At 33.3% G+C, this 23,632-nt stretch overlaps 1 protein-coding gene and 1 non-coding gene across 10 annotated transcripts in view; both read right to left on the bottom strand.

The window, feature by feature from the left end:
* The window catches only part of FSTL5 (follistatin like 5), a 725,468-nt gene that overhangs the window by 72,360 nt on the left and 629,476 nt on the right, over nt 1-23,632 (bottom strand). For 7 of the 9 annotated variants that reach the window (XM_070415376.1, XM_070415375.1, XM_070415379.1 and 4 more), the window contains 2 exons: nt 6,454-6,480; nt 12-130 (listed from right to left, as the gene is read on the bottom strand). In XM_070415376.1, the coding sequence (XP_070271477.1) occupies nt 12-130; nt 6,454-6,480 (146 nt within the window). The remainder of the gene's footprint in view (nt 1-11; nt 131-6,453; nt 6,481-23,632) is intronic. The other 2 variants (XM_070415378.1, XM_070415383.1) reach the window with 1 other exon arrangement.
* On the bottom strand, nt 1,319-1,444 carry LOC139011950 (U6atac minor spliceosomal RNA). The gene has a single exon (XR_011471752.1). It is a non-coding gene; the product is annotated as a U6atac minor spliceosomal RNA (small nuclear RNA).

Genomic DNA, 23,632 nt, shown 5'->3' with positions numbered 1-23,632 from the left:
AAAATACTTGCCTGAAATCCAAGGAGCTTTTCACTAGGCTTAATGTGCCTCTGAAATTCACACTCTATGGGTTGTATCACTTTGATTCCATCTTCATAGAAAACATAGAACATGTTTCCAATTCCCAGACCTTAGAAATAAAAACACATTTAAAAGCTCAAAATGAAATTATTAGAAAACTTTACAACCAATACTCAGTGCCCCTCATATTGCTGACAGATCAATCTGCAAAGTCATGTAATGTTAGTAAAGCAAACCCTGTGTGACCATCACCAAAACTCCCAAGCAACTTTGTGATATTAGGCAGACATTCTACCTTATTCTCCCTAATCTGCAGTTCAGTGGGTTCTGAAATACAACTCAATAATTTTTAAAATACACGTAGATTAATTATAAATGGAAATAATAAACTCTGATACATAATGTCTCATACTTTCTCTAGTTAATTTAGTTGTTAAGGGAAAAAATACATTTGAAGAATTGTATTTATCCTAGTACTTTTATTAGAATTCCCTAGTGAAAATAAAATTGCATTATTTGTAGGAATTTACTTTATATACCAATTTTTAGAAACAAAAAAATAATACTTTGAGATTTCAGAAAATAAACAAATTTTTATAAATATAATCCTACATAGAGGTCTTATATGTCATTTTTTATACTAGCAGTGTTTGGACCTATTTCTATACTTTAAAACTTGAATTAATTTGAGGTTTCAGAAAAAACTTCAGTGTACTAATTTAAAGCATACTTTTATATATTTTTTTCACACTGCAGATCTAATTGTGTGGCATTTTAGATTTTGTAATCACTTTATAAATCCAAACCTAACCGGTGCAGGACAATGAAATACTGGATTGCAGGTGGGGTTAACTGAGGCCTGCACCTGGGAGCTTCTTCATAGTCCCTCACACCTGCTCTCTTCCTTTCCTCTCCTTCTGCCTTTTTCCCACTTGTCCAGACCTAACTGCATGTAGTCCTTCCTTTTCAGATCCTCAGCTGAGTAGCTTCCTTTCCCAGCTGTATTGGTTTCCACAATCACCTTTATTCAGTCTAATTACACCTTACATGACTCAGTGATAGCACGTGTTCTTTGAAAAGCCAAACCACTGTTGCTTAAAATACTTAAAATCTAAAAGCATCTAAACAGAGAAAGGTACTTTACTTAAGTACAAAAAGTTCCTAAGCATTTTTATTTCAATTGAGATATCTGCAAGGTCTATTAAGTCAAGCCTGAGGATCGCAATAAAAGTGCATTAATTTGTAAAATTGTTCATTTGTTGATCTCAAGACATATTTATTCTTTTTTTTTTTTTTTTTTTTACAGTGGTTAGATGCCACGAAGTAGGTGGCAATGCCTTAACCGTATGTGTGTTGTTAGGCCCGAGAGCCTCTCCCATCCTTGTCAAGGAGAGTGCTAACCTTCTCTCCTTTCATACAACACAAGACATATTTATTCTTATTAAATGTTCTTAAAGAGTCACCAATTCTGTCCACATATCACATGTCCACCTATTAGTATAATATAGAGGAAAATGTATTCAAACATAATTATGACTTTATTTGTCATGGTGTTTATAATTGTCTTTTGGCACATGAAATTATTTCTATCTAATTATATACATATACATATATATGTGTATATATATATATATATATATGTGTGTGTGTGTGTGTATATATATATATATATATTAAATGACTCCATATTGTTTTGACACATCTTTATTGTTTTATAAATATTTCACACTACTTATATTTTAATATGTGCAATCTTTATCAGATAATTAACCATTTTAAGTCCAGAGAGTACTACATTACAGTGGGACAGTCCTAAATAGCAGAAGAGGCAAGAACTAAATTTAAGTCATGTTTTAAAATATATATATAATTTAGTAGTTGTCAGCTATTCTTTGTAATAATAGTTGTTCATAAAGGATTATAAATTCCAAGCCCAATTAATACAATTTTAAAAAGTTAGTTTTAATGTAAAAAAAATGTTTATTTGTATTAGTAAGCTTCCAGTTAACATTAACCTAAGATTGATGTGTGCTATATATCAATGACTATCAATTTAGTCATTTAGGTATTAATTGTTGTTGAAACCTATAAACATAACCAAATAGTAATGTGGTGTCTGATGGTCAGATGTCTGTTACATACTATATTCAATGATTATTACAAAGCCCATAATTTTTTTATTAGTTTTTAAAATGTATATTTATTGTTAAAAGTATTACAGACATCCCCTCTACCCCTCCCCCAAATAATCCCCTCCATCCCACTCCCACCTCCTCCCCAGGCCTTCGCTGTACTAGTGTCTATGTTCATGGGTTATGGGCCATAGAACATTTTTGAATGAACATGACTCTGCCCTCCTTTAGCTGCTTCGAAATTGTACTCCACAATCAGGAATGTGAAGATGATTGAACCTGGCACTACTCTATGCCTAGTTTGTTTGTAAACTTTCTTGGAAAATTTCCTGCCTTTTATTACTTTGCCATATTCTGTACACAATACAATCAGTGGGATTCCACTTTATTCTTGCACTGATGAAATTTCTGAGCTGTATTTTCCTCTAAAACCCACTTAATCCATCCAAATCACCCTTCCATTCTGAGAGACCATTTTCTTTCTTTTTAAAATATGAATTACACATCAGCATTTTTACCAAGCATAAACTACTTTTTAGGTTACTGAAGAAACACAGACATCATTATGTAAGGTTTAGTTTGTTTTTGCATTGTATTGTTTTCAGTGAAATGTAATTCATTGGTGTGTATGAAATAGTTATGCCAACAAAATACCATATATAAGTATATTACTAAAAATAATAATTGTAAAGTGAACAACTATGTATCAATTACTCTGACTTGGAATAAAACTTTACCTATATCTTTTAGAGTCATCTTTGAGTCCCTCCCTCCTCACCCACAAGAGGTCTATTTTGCCTTTTTTTGCTAGACATATTTTGTTCATCAAAAAGTTCTATTTAGTATTTAGCAGCAGAATTTATAATATGAATATATGATGCAGATGTGTTTCTTTTTAAATTTGCTGCTATAATATTGTACATATATACATTTATTATAAATATAGTGGGAACAGAACAATATAAATTACCTGATGATGGAAATGTTGATCATTGAAGACAAATTCAGATTTTCTTTTGGGGCATTCATTAGATTTATTTGTAAAGTAGCAACAACATATTTGCATATATTCATTATAACGATAAGTTTCTATGTTCTAACCTCTTTTTTTTGAGAAGGGATGGGAGGATGTAACAGATAGATCAACTCTATTCTCTGGATTCAGACAGCTCTAAGGCAAACCATAGTTATAAAACCAACTGTTGGTTGTGCTATTCAGTCATGAGGTAGAGTTATTCAGTCATGTCACAATTACCTTATCTTAAAATTTGAAGATATTAACTATACTTATATCATAAAGATGTTGTAAGAATATAATGAGATAGAGAAATTAAAACATTTAGCAGAGTTGTAAGATTGTAATGAGATGGAGAAATTAAAACATTTAGCAGAGTGACTGACACATAGTAAGATTTCAAGAAACAAAAACTATCACTATTTTTATAACTGACATTATCTCTTCTTTGAAACATTAGTGGGGAGAAAAACAAAGGGTGAAATGTACATAACCTGAATATGATTACTGTCCTCATGATTTCCTCAACTCTATACTGTGAGATATACTGTTAAATTTCAGTTTTCCATGATGTTAAATTCTGTGAATCCATGAACTGCTAATCAAATTTATTTTCTTTGAGCAGGTCTCAAAGTTGATCCTTTCAGTGGGTCTACAAAGTTACAGCTGTTTTCATAATAATACTAAGATGTCATTTGTGGGCTTTTTTGGTGTGTGTTTTTCTCTCAGTTAGATTCTCCCAGAAGTAGAGTGTACTTTTGAACAGGCCATAAGACACATGATGTCAAAAGTGATGTCCCAATAATTCACTGCAGAAGTAGATATAGGAAGCTAGCATTTCCTATTCAATTAGACACTTAAAAGATTTGAAAAATATGAGTCCCCTCATTGTTTTCTGAATATATAGCTTTAAAAATAATGTGCTATTTATGGCTACATGTAATGGGCTTATTATAATTACTTTTAATACATTAATAAATACCCACTTAAATTTTTCTGTTTTAAATCCTAATATGGTAAACATAAGTGGATAAAAATAACCCAAATAGACATAAGTTTATGTGTTCTCAGTCACATTGGAAAGTGTAACAGAGTCCTGTGTCCCAAGGAGTTTGATAACCATGTAGGTTTTAATTACAATTCCCTCCTCATTACTACTTTTTATTGTAGTATATTACAAAAGTTCTTAACTCCAGTGAAAGCTTCATGGCTCTAGTCGCAGTAAAGATTGGGAACATGTGCAGGCTGTTTTTCTTTCCCTTTTTCCATCCCCTGGTGAAGTCAGACATATGTGCTTTGTCTTTTACAGGTCGATTGTTAATCTAATAGAGTACTGTGCTCTAGAATGTAATCCATATTTGTTGGTTCCTTGTGAGCTTTCTTTTTGCTTTGTTATTCTTTCGATACAGAAAGAGGACATAAGCAAGAATTACCTGCAGCCTCATAAGAGAGAATTAATTTCCAGAGGATTTTCTAATCAATAATGCACCTTGAATGCGTGGAATAGATAAAAAAATGGGTGTAATGTGCTTTCCTGTCTCAATACTTTGATGATAGCTGCTCAATAATGATAGTGTATTGTGCTAATACCAGTATGTTATTTATTATATATAGAAAATATTTTATGTAATTTATACCAACAATAAAATTTGGCTAATTTCTGATCACTAGATGAATATTTAAGTCAATAACAAAGTAGATTTTTTGGTGTTAATTGCCTTTCTCTGACTTAATTTTAAATTACTTTAGCATTTAAGTTATAGTCAATAGCAAATTATAATTCTACAATGCAGTGAGAACTTGTAATTATTGCCTTCCTCTGACTTAATTTTACATTACTTTAGCATATAAATTATAGTAAATATTAATCTTTTCACATTCAAATTATCCTAAACTTACTTATCTTTTGTTGACATATAGAAGAATTCTTCTTTTTTTAGTTAAAGAAAAATATAGGCAAGAATAGATTGTACACAATTGCATTTCTCACATTGATAACTAGGCAGAAGTAGACTTTTGGTTCATGAATGCTCGTACGTTTTTGCATCTATACCTTTGGAGCTAAAAATATTTTCACACACACAGTAGTATCCCAGCATTCCACTGCAATAAGACCCTTATATTATGTTCATTTAAAATAAGACTTACTCTTTCATTCTTCCTATAAAGCTTTGAGGAATGATTGTGTCAAGCTATTTATTGGGCAACTGTAATTTAGGAAGTAGGTGTCATCCGACACACACACACACACACACACACACACACACACACTACAATATATATATTAGAGGCCTGATGCACAAAATTCATGCGAGGGGCTCTGCTCTCATAGCCATGGCAGCTTGCCTCAGCCCTTGCAGCCGCGGCTTCATCCGGAAGGTCATTAGGCTGTCTGGTCTAATTAGCATATTACACTTTTATTATATGAGTGATGTTATCTCAAAAAAGGAGGGAGGTAGTATCTTCATCTTTGAGAAAAAAATTGAAATAAATATATTTCAAAATTATTTGAATCTTACGATTCATGGCCTTCAAAGGTAGCAGTGTCTTCAGCTCATGTGGGAAGCTGCTTTGGATGGACTGTGAAGACAATAACTTGGGCCACTGTTTACCTGAAGTGTAATGTTGGTACAGATATTTTTCTCCTTAGAATATAATTAAAACACATTGATGGGCTATTTGAGTAGCTGGTCTAACACTTTCCAGCCTTTGTGATTAAGTAAAAAACAATAAAAACAACAATAATAACAAATGATAATAGATACTATTTATTGAATGTGGACTATATTTAAAAAACTGATAACAATCCTATGAGTACTGATAAATATCCTTATTTTTGAAATAAGAATATTATTTCATAAAAAGGCCCTAGTGATGGAGACTGAATTTGAATCCAGGTCCCTCAAGTTTATAACCCATTTTGTTAAATAATTTATTATATTCCCTAGATAAGGCAACAGTTTTTATATTTGTTCTTTTCCTAACCTAATGAGGGCTTATTATGTAAATTATGTTTAACTAAAGTTTTTTTAACTTAATTTTATACTCTTAAAAGTATTTCAATATATTGTAATTTAATTTCCTGGCTGTATATCAATTATGATTCAAGCTGATGAGCAGTATTAATATATTTAATGGTAGAAGTTTAAACAAAAATGTTGAAATATAATCAAATAAAAATATTGGCTCAAAATAAAAACTGTTATTAAAACTGATAGTCAACATATATACCAAAAGATTAAGCAAAATAATTACAACAATATAAGAAATAATAGAATTTAGTACCTTCTTCTCTCCATAATATGTTAGCTACTGCAGCATGTTAAAAAGAAAGAGAAGGAAAAATGAGTAAAGAGAGCTTCAGTTGCACAATAATGTAAATAACTATTAAAGAGGTCACAATCTCTGAGACAGAACATGTACATAAAAATAGTGAAGTGAATTCAACAAACTACTTTAAAATGAACAAAACAGTAAAATGCTGGGAATAATTAACAATGTTCCCTTCATTTCTTGAAATAGCCTATTCTTCTTGGGCATAAAGATTTTGTTAATAAACACAGAACATTTTACGCATCATTGAAAAGAATGGGATTTTTAAGTTAATTGTGTTGAAATACAGCTTTAGAACAAGGATTGGCAGTTAAACTATTTGTTTATTTGACAGTATCATTAGAAGTCACAAATTGTAAAAGTTATATTTTTATAATTCTCAATATTCCTAAGATTTCTTATGAATATAGGATTTTGAACACAAAAGTTGCTTATTTTTAAGTATATGTTTTCACTTTTTAAACAAGACAGAATAAAATATATGGTGTATTATTTCAATGCAAAGTAAGAGTTTATATTAACTTGTTTCTAGACAATATGTATATTAAATATGATACAGCACTAAATCAGTAGAGAGGTAAAATAGTAAGATAGAAATAAAGAAATAATACCAATAGAAATATTCTCAAGGAAATGTCTGCTTGCCTTACTAATTTAAAGTTATCCAATTTCTATGTTTTCAAAGAAAAATAATATAAGTAAAAAGAAAGTATAACTAACAGAAAATCTCACACACATATAATTACTCCCTGAATATTTTAACCATATTAAAGCATAATCACTTAAAAAAAACAAAACAAAACAACCAAATACCCATGGTGGATGTCCAGCACTCCTAGCTGGAGGCTGAAGGACTAAGCATGCAGTTTTCAGCACTTGTTATATATGTTTCTAAATAAATTTTTGTAGAGTAAGCATTCTTTTGTGATTTTGGGTGTTCTTAATTCTTTAAGAATATTTATTCAAACATGTACACATGATATGTATATCTCCTCAGGGCATTTTATGGTGCTGTTCTTGTTGCTTAGAGTATGCTTGGCATGTATATGAAAAGAATAGATCTATTTGCAAGGAGAGGACATAGGCTTGTGAAGGGAGAGAACCATGCTAACAAATAATTATGACCATGTGATAAATCCAATCAAAGAAACAAATACCAGGCTCAGTGGCTAGGAACAGGACATGATTATCTCTGAGGGGTAGAGGTTGGGTAGCAGAGGGAGGGATAGCTTCACTGGGTTGGTGATATTTAAGAAAGATAATGTCATCCAAACTCAGAAGGGACCATGGCTAGAAACATTCGAGGTATATCAACAGACCACACCATAATACATCTAGAGAAATTTAAGTAATTGAATATAGTTGGAAGGCAAAACTGATAGGAGCTGAGGCCAGAGAATTTGTCCATGATAAAATCATGAAAGTCTTGTACACAATGTCAAGGAGATAAACCTTTCTTCTGTATGCTCAGGAAAAGTTGAGCCATGATTACACTTATCATTATTTTTCTAGTTTATAAGAACAGTAACTAGACATATATCTCCATTCATTCACTTAGTATTGAGTGAATGCCTAGCATGTGCCAGATATTGTATTCAACACACAGATTAGAACAGACCCAGCTCTGTGCTAATAGAGCATCTATTTTAGTTAAGAAGGGGAAAGTGAACTAACAGTACCCAAATCATGGTAGAGAAAAAAAATTGCAAATTCAATGTGTTATAAAAGAGAGAAACAGTCATTCAAGTGTTTTGAACAGGTGGATTAGACATAGTCTAATCTGAGACTGGAGGAAACTTCCTTAATGATAATGCTGAAGGTGACATAAAAGATGAATAAGAGCAAACTGAGTGAGAATTTTAGAGATATAATTTATAGATATAGGCAAAAGCATGCACAAACCCTACTAGTATATCAAAGCACTGCTATTTTAAAGGACTAAGGACTTAAAAATAAGGATGGTTTATTTTTAAGATAAACAATCACTTATGAGAAAGTACCAAAAAGTACATTATTTGTGATATTAACATTAGAGAAAATAAAATTAAAGGCACTACATATTGAACTTAAAATTATATAAACCAAATATATAGCAATATAAGGCAGAAACTATTAGGACTGAATACAACATTGATAAATCCACAGACACATTCTGTTTATATTATTCTTCACTCTTAATATTTCAAAAATGAAGAGAAAAAGGACAAAGTTTTAATAATATAATTTTAAGATTAAATTAATATTTTTATAACAAGTATTGGACTATACAAACAGAAAGTATTTTTTTTTCAAGATGTCTTGAAAGATTTTCAAGAATGGCCACAAAGTACATTAGAAAATAACAAGTCTCTAGTCTGTATGTTTTGCCAATAAGCGTAAATAGCTTAGACATACTCAGACAACAATAGGGAAAATATAAAAACATGTTTAAATCCAAAAATTTCTTCAAGACATTAAATATTTAAAAAATAAAATATAATCACAATTTATATAAACTACAAAAATAGTAATTCAACATGTGGCCCCAAAGAGTTTTAGCCAGAAGCTAAGGTATAGACTTAACTGATGTACTGCTGAGCAAGATAGATAGATAGATAGATAGATAGATAGATAGATAGATAGAAGAATGAACAGAGGGAGAAAGGGAAGGAAGAAGGAAGGAATAGCAGTAGCTATAATGATTTTAAATTAATACAGACATTTTTACTGATAAATTTGATAGTCTGGATTTCATAACAAAATCTGAGGAAATATATCTAAATTGAATGTAATGCATAAAATTGAATAAAAATAACCATGGTACTTAAGATGATAATTCTGAGAGCAGAATAACCTAAGCATAGAGGCAGAGATTATATTAATATCATGAATGAGCATACTAGATGTTTGATTTCTTTTGTATCAAGTCAACAAGCCCAGATAAGCCAAGAGAATTCTCTCCTCTTTCCCTCCCTGCTCCAGCCACCCCTCACCACTTGAAACCTCCTTCTTTCCTACACAAAGTAAACCCCAAATGTCAAACCCCAAATGATTAGTCAGGTTACAACAATACACGCTTTCTGCCATACCAAAGAGATCAATATAGCCATTTTTATGAATAAAAGTAATTATCAATAAAAGGAATGTTATTTTTTATTTGGATTGCTATTTACATATGGGAAATGGCAGTCCATATGTTTGTCATATTAATTTATCCTTCATACAATATACATAGCTAACTATAATAAATTCAGGCTTCATAATGCCACCCTTTTGCTAAAAAACACATAATGTATGTATAAATTTGTGTGTGTGTGCGCACACGTGTGTGCACGTGTGTGTGTTAGTATATGAGCTCAAAGTCCTTAGCATAGCACAGATGTCTCCCATGATATGCCTGTGTTATATTAAATTCACATTTCAAATATCAAGTCATTTTGAATTTCTTAGTCTTTACTCTTATGTTAAATCTGACAGTAATATTCTTAGCAGAATTATTCACCTAATTTCCTTCTAGTTTTTCTTTAAACCAGCTTAGATTTTTGTCTATTGCTAGTGTGTGTAGAACCAAGAGTTGGGCTTTCTGACTTTTTTCTCTACATATGGAATCCGTGAAACACAAATGCATTCCTTAATATACCATAAATAAATTTTCTGTCCCAAAAGCTTTTATTGGTAACTAGAAAATAAAAACCTCACAGTTACTGACTCCCCAGTAATTTAGTACTTATTCATGACAGCTGAAATGTCAAATTCTTTCTGAAGATAACATATGCCTTATAATGAAAATATGGTTCAATGGAGATGCCTGGACACTAGTAACAGAATCTTTATTAATGTTTTTTAATAAATTGCCTTATTTTATCTATTGTATACTTGCTATTATATTCAAAGTGATGGATTTCATATTAGATATGCTATGTAGAAATAAATGTGGGGAATTGAATATCATATAAGCAACAGCAATAAGAGAGTTCACTACATAGCAGCATGCTATAGTACTGACCAGCTATTTTCCTTGGCTACTCATGTGTAAACTGGCTTTTCAACTAAATAAGGTTTCTGCTTGTCGTTGTCTTCGTCTGAAAGTGTAATGTGTTCAGCAGTGCAAAACGTTTTTTATACTACATTTATCTGAGGATAACATTTCAGCTATATGTCTTACTGACTGATTTTCCTTTGGATTTGAGAAATTGACAACTTTAGAGGACAAACGAAAAAGGGTAACATTTTAAAAATGTAGGTAAAATTTAATGTAACTGAAAAAAATGTATGGTTAACATTAGGGCAGTTGAAATTTCTTTGAATGTACATATGGAGAATGAAGTGAGATATTTAAAACACACTATTTTTAGGATGGAAAGCTATGTAATGTATGTCAAGTACATTGCCTGCCATATGCCAAATTCAAAACCACTTTTAAGTGAAACTCACTCTTTTGGCACTAGTTGAAGAAGCTGTCCTTAGTGGCTACACATGTTTCCAAACTAGTGTCTAACATTAGTTATTAGGCTATAGTGTCTGGCTTGCACTAGGGCACACAACCTAGGCACTAGCCAGAAATATATGGTTTAATTTCTCTGAAGTGATAAGATGGAATAATAAGATACTTTGGTGAGGGGTGGGGTGGGGTGGGGATTTGAACCAAGAAATCATGTTTGAAAAGAAAAAGCACAGAGAACAAGAATTGTAGAAATGCATAGGCAAAGGCGCCATAGTGTAGAGTTAGGGCTATGATAATTTGTGATAACGTACAGAAGGACTCAAGAAGACATGAAAGGCAGAAAGAGAATATACAACCCACAGGAGAGGTAAAAGGGTCAGCCGTTGTCTGACTACGTAATGTCAGGTTCTGCGTTCTGAATGTGGACACATCACTGACTGCTCCACATAGCCAGTGTAACGTTCACATCAATTCTAAAATAACCTATACTTAACCATATAGAGTCTACTCCTGGTCACCAAACAAGTCTGATCAAAGCCAACACAACATAAGGATTGTTGCCATGTCAACCAATTAAAACCAGCACGCCAAAGAAGTAAAAACTATATCCATCTTTTGCTCCAATGCCAAACTAAGTGAGCATAATATCTGCAGTGGCTATTGCATGATGCATAAAAAATTACCTCCAACTTAGTGGCTTAAAACAACAAAATACATCTATCGTCTTGTGGGGTGGGGTGGCTGGGCGGGTTCTGATTTGGGGTATCTCTTGGAGCTCTGGGCATCTGAAAGCTTGGTGTGGCTGGAAGATCCAGTTCCAAGGGGCCTCACTTGTATGCTGGCAATTTGGTGCTGGTCTCCTCTAGTTTTATCTGTCCTCTCTCCCCGTCTTTCCTGTCCTACCCCACATGATACAGATTCTGTGTTAATGACAGAGAACAATGCCAGCTGCTCTTCTTCCCTCCATTGTCAACATTGAAAAAAGGGCAGAACAAAAAACAGGCATCGATGATACTCTAGAGCAGCTGCAGTTACTGGCACAGAGGAAAAGTGGATGGGGTCAAAGATGCTCAGCAGAGAAGTGACAGGAAGAGCAAAGAAACTAGGCCAAGTGGCAGAGGGGAGCCAACCATAGCCGGGGTAAGAGGTACGTTGGCATGGAAATGTGTGAGCATTTTCAGCTGAAGCCTTCTGATATCATGGACTCTACATGCATGTAAACCTTAATTACTGTTCACTCTTGAATATAAAGTATCTCAACCCAAAATAGTTTGCTATTAAATATAAATATAAAACATCTAATTTGTAACTCTTGACTAGTCCCATATCCAGCATAGGGTTCTATCACTTTTACTCATTTTATTTTTTTATTTTTTTAGGTAGAGAGAGGAAAGGGGAGGGAGAGAGAGAAACATTGAACTGCTGCCTCCTGAATGTCCCCTGCAACCCTGCAACCCGGGCATGTGCCCTGCCTGGGAATTGAACCGGCAACCTTTTGGTGCACAGGACGATCCTCAACCAACTAACCCACACCAGCAGGGGCTACATCATTTTTATTCATTGTTCAATATATTGAAAAAACATTAAAGTTAATAACTGCTGACCCAGAATAATAATAATGCTAATTAGAACAAACACTTACTCAGCCTTCATTATGTGCTAGACACTGTCCCGAGTATTTTAGAGCATTAGATATATTAAAATTACATTTCTACAAATGTCTCTAATTGAGTTAATTTTTATTTTAGTTTAATCTAAAAGAGCAAAATAAAACAAGTATGTGTTAAAATATAAGTGGCTAATTAATTAATCTGGAGTAAAATAATGTTCTAAAAATAAACTGATGAGCGGAGCTTCCACTTGTTTCAATATCACACAGAACGTTTTCAGATTAGGATTTGTAGCCAGAATTGTCTGTCTGGCCAACATTGTACCAATTGTATAGACTGCATGAGGTAAAGGTTGCTCAGAGGGCCGCAAAGGCATGAGGTTGACAGTAGATTATTTTGCATCTATCATTATATTTATTATATATTTATATTTATTATTATAGATAGAGGATACAATTTTCTTCATAGCAGTTCAAATAGACTGATTAACCAAGTAACACCATCTTTTAGGAGGTGCTATTATGTCAAATAGCTTTACAAAAGCTGGGTAAGGGAAGATAATACAACCTCACATTGAATGGTCACACTAATTGTGTTCTAGCAACATGGGGCAATGATTTTTTTACAATAGGTATTCAATTTTGAGATTAAATGGTAAACATACAAGACTATTTGATGGTTATTCGAACTTGGTTTATTCTCCCTAGGCAATTAAAAAAAAACTGACAAAACAAAACAAAAACCACACGTCAAATGTCTTCTATATGTTAACAATGAAATCTAGAACAAAATGCTTATTGTGATATCTGTAGAATAAAAACTATATAATGAATACGTAGACACTTTATCTTTGTAGGAATATGGCATCTAAATCACTCCTAATTTGACTTTTTTCTATTTATGCATGTCAAGGCCCCCCTTAATCTAGTTCTACCCAACAATTCATTCTTATCATGTATTGCAAGATCCCAGCAAATATTTTCTGATTATATATTACACAAATTTCACCATGGACTTAATGAGTCTTCCCTGGGTTTGTAATACTTTTACTAAGTCTCTATGTATGGAAGTATGAATACATCCACTAAATGTCATCTTGAAAGTCATCACCTCAATAAAGACTATGCAACTCAGTTGGAATTTGATGTTTTTGTGTCTGCAATCTTATCACGCATGGCTTATATGTCTATTACAATTATTTTCTTTTACCATATATTATGATTGTCCTTTCTGAACTAAACTACACCCTATCTGGTAGGACAGAATTGTCTGATTCAGTGCTATTCATGAGCTAGCAACATGGTTTGTGTTTAATCTTTCCTCAATAAATATTTAATCAGTGAAAGCACAAATGAACAAACTATTGTTCCCTGTAGATTTTTTGCTCTCCTTACAATGAAAACTCTTATTCACTTTATAAATTTTGTAAAGTCCTTTTTCTAATAGACAAGAAACAAATAGATAAATTTGGAGTAATACTGATATGGTATTCAGGCACTTGGAAAGGTAGCTAACTTCACACAGATTTAACTATGTAAATCAAATTACAGCCAATGTAAAAAGTATTTAAATTAAATTAGTTTGGTTGCCATGGAGATATGAAAGTAATTAAAAAGCAATTATAAATTATAGCAAAATATTAAGTACATGATAGGTTCTTCTTAAGTAATTTTTGATTATATGGCAATTCGGTGTTTCTCTGCTACCTGTGATTGCTGGTTTGCACAGCAAAGACAAAATCAACTCTAATAGATAATACCAAAGTGCTCTTCCAAAGGTGGTGAACTGACATTGCTACTAGCAATGTATAATGATTCCTTTTTCCCCAAATATCTTCAAGTTTCAGTGTTATACAGCTTTTTAATTGTTGGTATTCCTGTGGATGTGAAATGGCATTTCTCTATGGTTAAAGTTATGTTCCCTTAATAACTGATAAGTCAACCTCACTTTGAATGCTAATGAAGATTAACATCTTTTGATAATATGTATTGGCATTTAATTTTTCCTTATCTCTGAAAGGTATTTTTAAAACTATGGGCTAGTTTTCTTTTGGATTATTTTACTTACATCTCTCTATCTATCATCCATCTGTCATATATCTATCTAGCTAGCTATGATAATTAAATTCTTGTCAGTTTTGTGTGTGTGTGTGTGTTGACAATATTGTGAAGGTAAATATTTACAATAAAAACTTCATAAATTTAATGCAATCACACTGTTTTCCCTTTGAAACATACCCCTAAAATGACATTCTGATGTTAATATTAGTATAATTATTATTTGAGGAAAAATAAAATAAATCAATAAATTAAAAGTATTTTTAACATTTTTATTTGACATTCACTGAATATTATTCAATATTGGGGTTATGCTAAAACATTTTAAATCAGTGTGAACAATTAATATGTCTTTAGAAAAGCCAAAACAATTATTTAATATTTTTCCCATATATTTACATATTAATAAGTTTATTACTAAATAAAATGCAGTTGGAATAATTGGATACATGTCAAGATTAACTATGATTGATAATTATTTATTATTTTTATATGGTCTTTACTTAAATATCACAATTAAATTAGAAAATACCTTTTCTCTTTAGTTTACAGTATAATCTCAGTCTTCTGAACTAAACTGTGTCAAAGCCCAGGCATTGTGGCTCAGTGGTGGGGCGTAGACCTATGAACCAGGAATTAACAGTTCTATTCCTAGTCAGGGCACATACTTGGGTTGTGGGCTGGATATCCAGTGTGGGGCATGCAGGACGCAGCAAATCAATGATTCTCGCTCATCACTGATGTTTCTATCTCTCTCTCCCTCTCCCTTCTTCTCTAAAATAAAAAAATATATTTTTTAAAAATAAACTGTATAAAAAAAACACATTCTGACTTTCTATCAGGACATGTTTGAGGTAAGAACAGAAATATATTATTCAATAAAAATTTATTTATTATTGAAATTTCACTTTTGCCTAAAGGTTTTCAAAACTTTTATAATGATATCAGAATTTAGTATACAGATATGTATTAGAAACATAGTGGCTATGTTTAGGTGAAATGTATTAAAATTGGCAAATGCTTTTACTGCATGAAATAGAAATGTTCTTTTTAATGAATTACATATTTAATAACATTCCATATGTAATGTTATATTCATATGTAACACAAATATGGAAATATGCAGAAAGTTGGAAACTAAAGCAAATTAGGAGGCAGAACAATAATCAAACTGTCTGGTTCACTCTTTCTGGCATATTCATCTCCCAATCAGCTATATCAGAATTCAGAAATCTGGGCAAACAAAGCACAATAGGACACACAGATGTATAATCCTGGCTCTTTGCGCACAGCTGATAAAAATGTGTGGCCTATGATTCTCAGAGGGAAAGGGGTATGGGGGGGTGGGGGTAGAGATTGGACAAAGATCTTATATGCATGTATGCATTACCTATGGACACAAACAATAGGGTGATGAGGGCCTGGGGTGGGGTGGGAACCAGGTGGAGGGAAGCTGTGGGGGTGGGGGGGGAAGGGACATCTGTAATAATCTCAACAATAAAGATTAAGTTTAAAAAAGTCCAGCTTCTACTAAAAAAAAAAAAATGTGTGGCATAAATTCAACTTCACAAAACTTTAAGAAGGCACGTCATTTCAGCCCTTCACTCCAGAGCAGGCATTTGAAAGGCATTTGTTTTATTATCTCTTCACACATTTACACTATTTTCTGACTGAATTCCCTTAGATGACTCTAAGGAAATCATGGAGTACTGATAATTTTAACTTCTTTTTCAATCTAAGTACATAGTTATTTTCCAAACTACTCATTGAGTTTAAGGCCTCTGTAATCATGGAATCTTAAAGGGCTTTCTAGCATTTTCTCCTGAGCACCACCAACAAAATGTTAACATGCAGATTTTCTAAAAGTTTCATAGCGATTTTATACTTAGCACCTTCAGTCTCTTAGCTTATTTAGTCCTCATGCCTGAAGTAATATAAAAAAATATCATCATCGCTTGTCTACTTTTATCATAAAGTAAATTAGGCAAATTGGCATTGTGTGATGAGAGGAGGATAATAACATTCCCCTAAAGGTAAATAATGCCTTGCAGACAAAATGTAGGCGATAAGTCAAAATAAAAACTCTTGAGTCTTGTTTTGCTTTGTAGGTAATAGAGATACCCAATTTATTATGATAATAGTAAACCAGTAAATTCCAAAGCATTCAGATCACATGGCAACTTGTTAGATAATAAGGCTTCACTATTGTGCAAAAGTGGCAATGTCTTAGGAACAGATCTATTTAATGGTATTGAAAGGGTGTTATTTAAATATATAGCCTTCAGACATAGAAATCATGAGGCAGATAATTTCAGTGTGTTCTGGGTCACAAAATGAAAAGATTTATGGAATAAGTTACTTCACAGCATGTGACAATGTCATTGGCCAAATTGAGAGCATGGATATTAGAATTTATAGTAAATAATGAAAGCTCATCCTATATAATACACAGCCCCTCGCCGGGCTGACCCCACCCCCAAGCAAGTGGTTGGGGGTGATCAGGTAGGCAGGCAAATGGTTAGAGACAATCAGGTAGGCAGATGGCCCCTCACTGGACTGGCCCCGCCCCCTAGCAAAGAAAGAGGAAGTCCCAGGCCACTGGTGGCTACTCTATGGCAGGTGTGCACCGGCCAGTGATCACCCCGCTGAGGGAGGCCCAGGCCAGCCAAGCCATTGCACCCCATGCCTGCCATCTGCAGAGGGAGGCCACTGGTGGCAGGGGAGGAGGGGGGCAGCGCTGCACAGATGGCAAGCAGTGGCAGAAGCGGGGGTGGGGGTGGGGCCAGCTGCCTGCAGCCAGGGGAAGGAAAGCCCCGATAGGCCCTGATCTCAGGCCAGGCCTGGGGACCCTACCCAAGGGGTCTGGATTGTGAGAGGGTGCAGCCCGGGCTGAGGGATCTCCCCCCACCCCCAGTGCATGAATTTTCATGCACCAGCCTCTAGTAAAATAATAAATGCTTATCAAGCATGGTTAATCTTGACATGACTCTGATTATCCTAAGTACATTTTATTTTATGTTAAACTTATGAATGTGTAAATGCTTGTGACAAGTATTAGTTTTGTTTTAATTTTTGCTTTTCAAAAGAATTGTTCACTCAGATTTAAAATGCTTTTAGTGTAATCTTCTATTGAATAATATTCAGTAAATTAACCATATTTTTCATTTATTAATTTATTTCATTTTTTCTCAAATATTTGTTTGTATTTGGTTCTTTTTTATTCTAGCACTTAGCTCATAAGCATCATTTTACTCTGGCTATGATGTCCACACCTTATCTTTAATTATAGATTTTCCTTGTTATTAATTATTCCCTCTCACATTGAGTGAGTGTAAAAATTATTAATCAATGACTGCTGTATTTGACTTCACCTATGCCTTTTTATAGGTGATGTTATTTATTGATTTATATTATCTTTTTAGCCTCTGTAAACATTAAGATCCTACTTACATAATATTAAATCTATATAACTGCTCCTTTGAAATAAGTATTTTCTCCATTTTTTTAAAAAAATAGCGAAGACTGGAGAAGTTAATTACTTTGTCTCTATTACCAAAATATATTATTCTATTTACAAAATTGGTGATAACATATATTCAAACTGCCTTTAATGTAAAAGAGCCATGTTTGAATCTGTTTTAAGATCCTTGCCTCTACTTCTAAAACAGGCAAATACTTCTTAAGCATTTATATGTCATTTAAAATATTAAGGTATGAATGGCTACATTTTAGCATATTTCTAAATCCCTGTATTGTGAATTGTACTCATTGCATTTTTATAACGGTTATTAATTTATATGAGAACAATATAATTTGTTCATTCAGTAATCTTTAAAAATATATATTTTTTTTATTAATTTCAGAGAGTAAGGGAGAGGGAGAGAGCTATAGAAACATCAATGATGAGAGAGAATCACTGATCAGAAGCCTCCTTCATGCTTCATACTGGGCATTGAGCCCACAACCCAGCATGTGCCCTTGATCAGAATCAAACTGTGACCTCCTGGTTAATAGGTTGATGCTTAACCATTGAGGCACACTGACCAGGCCATTCAGTAATCTTTTTGTAGAGCTTAACAAATTGAAATACTCTTTTAAATAATCTTATAGTTAATTTTATTTCATAGTAGTCGAATGATATTAATGTATTTAAGTTAATCCTTAAGTAAGGATTGTTGTAATAGCCCAATATTTCCAAATATAATGCTGCCAGTGACAATGATAAAAATAAAAGTTGTGTATATTAGTATAATCTATTCAGACATTAAATTCCAATGTTAGCAAGAAGCTAGATTAATCATATTCCTTAGTAGAAATCTAGCAAGATGTGATACAATCTGTGCTCAGTGCTTAATGCAGCCAGTAGCTTAAAAGCTTTCAATAGCAGCCTATATACATACCACTTTTTCATTTACCTTAATCCTGAAGATGAATTATTATCATCTGGGAATTGACTCCCCTTGGGAATGGAAATTTATTAAATGCTTATGCTACATGCAAGATGTTTTCAAATAAATAATGTTTACTCTTTTAAAACACCTTATATTTTTCTTATCACCTTCCCTTTGGTCTGCAGGCCGACGCTCTATCCACTGAGCCAAACCAGTCAGGGCTACCTTCCCTTACTACCTGGTACAAGTACCACACAATTCCCTATGGCCCATTTTTACTTTTTTTACATTTAAATCCTCCCTGTATATCACTACATTAAATCTTAGTTATCACACCCTATTTCTAATGTAACTGTAGGAGTATAGTATTTTGAAGCACTTTTTTGTAGTTCAATTTATCACATGAGAAAACTTCCAGTGAAGTCTGTTGACAAAGTTGGGTACTGTAACTCAAGGTTTTCCAATTCAAAGATTAGGAAAGAAGCAAAACATAAACTCCTTAGCCATATGATGCCTTGCATGAATCATCCACTCAGTAGTATCATATTGCTGAAAAATGTAGTAAGAAAAAATGTGATTGATATTACCATGCTGCTCTATTAAGTAGAAAGTAGCTGCATGATTACTCCCAAGCTGTAGCTAAGAAATGTAAGTCTGTGTTGTGTCATTTAGCCCAACAGTTGTAAATCTTTCTCCATTTTTATTGCTATCTATATTGAATTCAATACCTCTCTTCTTTGAATCTTTAAAGAAAACAGAAGAGGAGCATGTTACACAGATCATTAAAAATATTATAGGGCCTGGCTGGTGTGGCTCAGTTGGTTGAAAGTTACCCATGCACTGCACTGAAAGGTCAAAGGTTCATTTCCCTGTCAGGGGCACATGCCCAGTTTTGGGCTAGATCCCCAGTAGCAGGCATGCAGGAGGCACAATTGATGTTTCTGTTTCACATGGATGTTTCTCTCTCTCTCTCTCTCTCTCTCTCTCTCTCTCTCTCTCTCTCCCTCTCTCTCTCTCTCTCTCTCTCTCTCTCTCTCTCTTTCCTCTCCCTCTAAAATCAGTAAAAACATATATTTAAAAAAATATATAATAGAAATATAAATTCATCAATGTTAAGAGAAAATATAGTTTTGCTTTGACTCTATGACAAAAGTGGTCTCTGACAAAAATAATTTTCCTTTATATTAAATATCTTAATAGCTACATTTAAAAAATATATACTATATTCTAATCAGCTGAGTCAATATTTGAAATGTGAAGAGAAATAATATTTTATACTTGTTATATAATGACAGATTCCCATTTATCTTCATATTTATGTCTATCTCTATTACCTATCTCTACACTTACCTCTCTCTCTCTCTCTCTCTCTCTCTCTATATATATATATATACATATGTAATTCATATTCAAAAATCTTTGATTTCTAACAAATTACTTGATTCTCCAGACTTTTTAAAAAATCTTTTTGTCAATATTTCTAGCAAGAAATAAGTAATTATTTTCAGAAAATAAGCATGAATAGAGGAAGAGCTACTTTATGTCTTGCACTATGGTGAGTCTTTATAATATCTGTACTGACATCCCTTAGTGAGTTTTATCCCACATTACAGATAAGGAAATTTGAGCTCAGAGAGGTTATGTAATAGCCCCAAACCACAGGACTATTACATGGTAGAACAATAATTCCAACTTAGATCCTACTCCAAAGTTCATGCTATTTTTTTTTTAATATATGTTATTGATTTTTTACAGAGAGGAAGGGAGAGGGATAGAGATTTAGAAACATCAGTGAGAGAGAAACATTGACCAGCTGCCTCCTGCACACTCCCCACTGGGGATGTGCCCGCAACCAAGGCACATGCCCTTGACCGGAATCGAACCCAGGACCCTTGAGTCCGCAGGCTGATACTCTATCTACTGAGCCAAACCGGCTAGGGCTAAAGTTCATGCTATTCTAATAAACCATTCTGCTCTTTTAGAAATACTATCCCACCACTATTAAAATGGAAAAAGAACTCTGAGATTATTTTTCATGAACATGGACAAGTCAATAAAATTTTAACATATACAAATAAGAAGAGTAAAGTCATCATTGATGAGTCTGTGACTGTTTTCTTTGGCTTTTTAAATAATGTCTGTCAAAATACATGTGTGCCCTGTATAATTAATATTGATCTTTGTCCACAAAATTACTAGAGGAGAACCGAGAGAAATCCTTAAAATGTAAGTTATAATAGGCCATCATTTTCTCTAATAATATCTCTACCTGATTTGGGTTTTGTTTTTGCTGTATAGAACTCTGACAGCTTACTAAGTACTAGTAAATTATTCAAGAGAGACTGTCTTCTACTACATAGACATTCTAACATTTTCAGTTAATTTTCCTGTGTAGCTACTACTATTCTACTCACTTGGAGTACTTATTATTATCCTTGTTCTAATTATGTGCATCAATTTCTAAAAGTGGGCACTTTCATATCAACAGCCAAATATATATATTCTTATTAACCAGTGTACTGGCAGCAAATTTGTGGATAAAAAGTTAAAAACTAAAGGCCTTTTTAAAAATGAGAAGTAAATTTGCTATTTGAAAGAAACTGTATTTGCATGCCTATAAAAAGTTAGAATATGAAAAAAAAACTGTAATGTTTGAGACTTCTGAGTGACAAATAAAATCTGTTAATTTCATTGTCAAGACCTATGTCATGAAGATTTTTCCATGTGTTTTTTAATAGGAGTTTTATAGATTTGGGCATTATTTTATTTTTTGTGTATATTGTAGGATAGTTATTATGAAAATAATAAAAGATAAAAGTCACGGCTTGGTTGTAGAGAAATTGGTACCTTTGCACTCTGTTGGTAGGAATGTAAAATGGTGCAAGCCACTATAGACAATATTATGAAGTATCCTCAAAAAATTAAAACTAAAACTGTCATGTGCTCCAGCAATCCTACTTTTAGGTATATATCCAAAAATATTGAATTAAGGATCAAAGAGATACCTAAATTCACATGTTCGTTGCAGTAACATTCACAATAGCTAAAAGATATCACAACTCAGATATCTATTGAAAATCAAATGGATAAAGTAAATGTTGAAAATGTGCCTACATACAATGGAATGTGCTTCTGCTTTAGAAAGTAGGAAATCCTACCATTTGTGACAACATGAAGGGGCCTGGCAGGCATCACGCTAATTGAAACAAGCCTGCCACAGAAGGACAACTACTGTATAATTGAACTTATATGAGGTATTTAAAAGAGTCAAAATCACAGAAACATAAAATAGAATGGTGGTTGTCAGGGACTGGGGAGAAGAAAGAAATGGAGAGTTGTTCAATGAATATAGAGTTATAGTTATACATGAAGAATACGTTTTTGAGATCTGCTGTAAAACTTAATGCATATAGTTAACAATATGGTTAAAAGTTATTAAAAGGAAAAAAACAAACAAACAAGAACAAGAAGTTACAGTTGACTCTTGAATAACACAGGTTGAACTGTGGGGTCAACTTATAGGTGGATTTTTTTCAATACATACTATAAATGTATTTGTTGCTTCTTTATGACTTCCTTAATAACATTTCCTTTTCTCTAGCTCACTTAATTGTAAGAATATAGTATATTACATATACATAAATTGTGTAAGTTGACTATTCATGTTAGTAATTAAGTTTGGGAGAATTCAAAAGTTATATGCAGACTTTCAAATATGCAGAGGTGAGCATCCCTTTGTTGTTCAAGAGTCCACTATATTTCCAAACCCAATTTCTAAACAGCCATACTGTGATGTGTGTGGACCAGGAGAAGAAAGTGTCTGTGGGTTTGCCTATATAGAGCTCACTTGATAAATGCTACTTTGAGTCCTGAGCAATTCAATTGTAACCAAAAATCCATCTGTAGCATTCCAAACCCATCCATATTCCTCTCACCAAGCAATAATTTTAAATAAAGCATATTTCATGATCCCACCAGAAGACATGTAGAATGATGACAAAGGATTTTTAGCATTAAACATAGAACAGGCCTGGCTGACATGGCTCAGTGGTTGAGCATCGACCTATGAACCAGGAGGTCACAGTTAGATTCCCAGTCAGGGCACATGGCTGAGTTACAGGCTTCATCCTGGTGTGGGGTGTGCATGAGGCAGCCAATCAATGATTCTCTCTCATTAATGTTTCTATCTCACTCTCCCTCTCTCTTCTTCTCTGAAATCAATAAAAAATATATACATACTAGAGGCCCAATGCACGAAATTCATGCAAGAGTAGGCCTTCCTTCCCCATAATGCCAGCACCAGCTTCCCTCTGGCACCTGGGACCTGGGCTTCCTTTGCAACCCCAGCTTCATCTAGAAGGTCATCTGGAAGGACATTCAGAAGGATGTTTGGTCTAATTAGCATATTATGCTTTTATTATTATAGATAGAACAGCCCTTAGAGTGGTGATGGTGTCAGGGCAGTGGGTGTCTCATGGTGGCAATGACCTCAGTGCCTGCATTGCTGAACAGTTATTGCACCACTGACTGCAATGCAACTGACAGGAGAATAAAGATATTAATTTATTAAACTTATAGGATGGGCCTTGCTATATATTGAGACCTTGAATTCCCCAAGTCATTTGGGAGAGGGATTTTTGCAAGGGACTT

The sequence above is a fragment of the Myotis yumanensis genome, unplaced genomic scaffold, assembly GCF_028538775.1.
Source record: "Myotis yumanensis isolate MYYU_CA2020_CCGP unplaced genomic scaffold, mMyoYum1.0.hap1 SCAF_5, whole genome shotgun sequence".
Lineage (NCBI taxonomy): Eukaryota > Metazoa > Chordata > Mammalia > Chiroptera > Vespertilionidae > Myotis > Myotis yumanensis.
The sequence above is the reverse complement of the archived record's forward strand: the minus strand, read 5'-3'. Positions and strand labels throughout refer to the sequence as shown.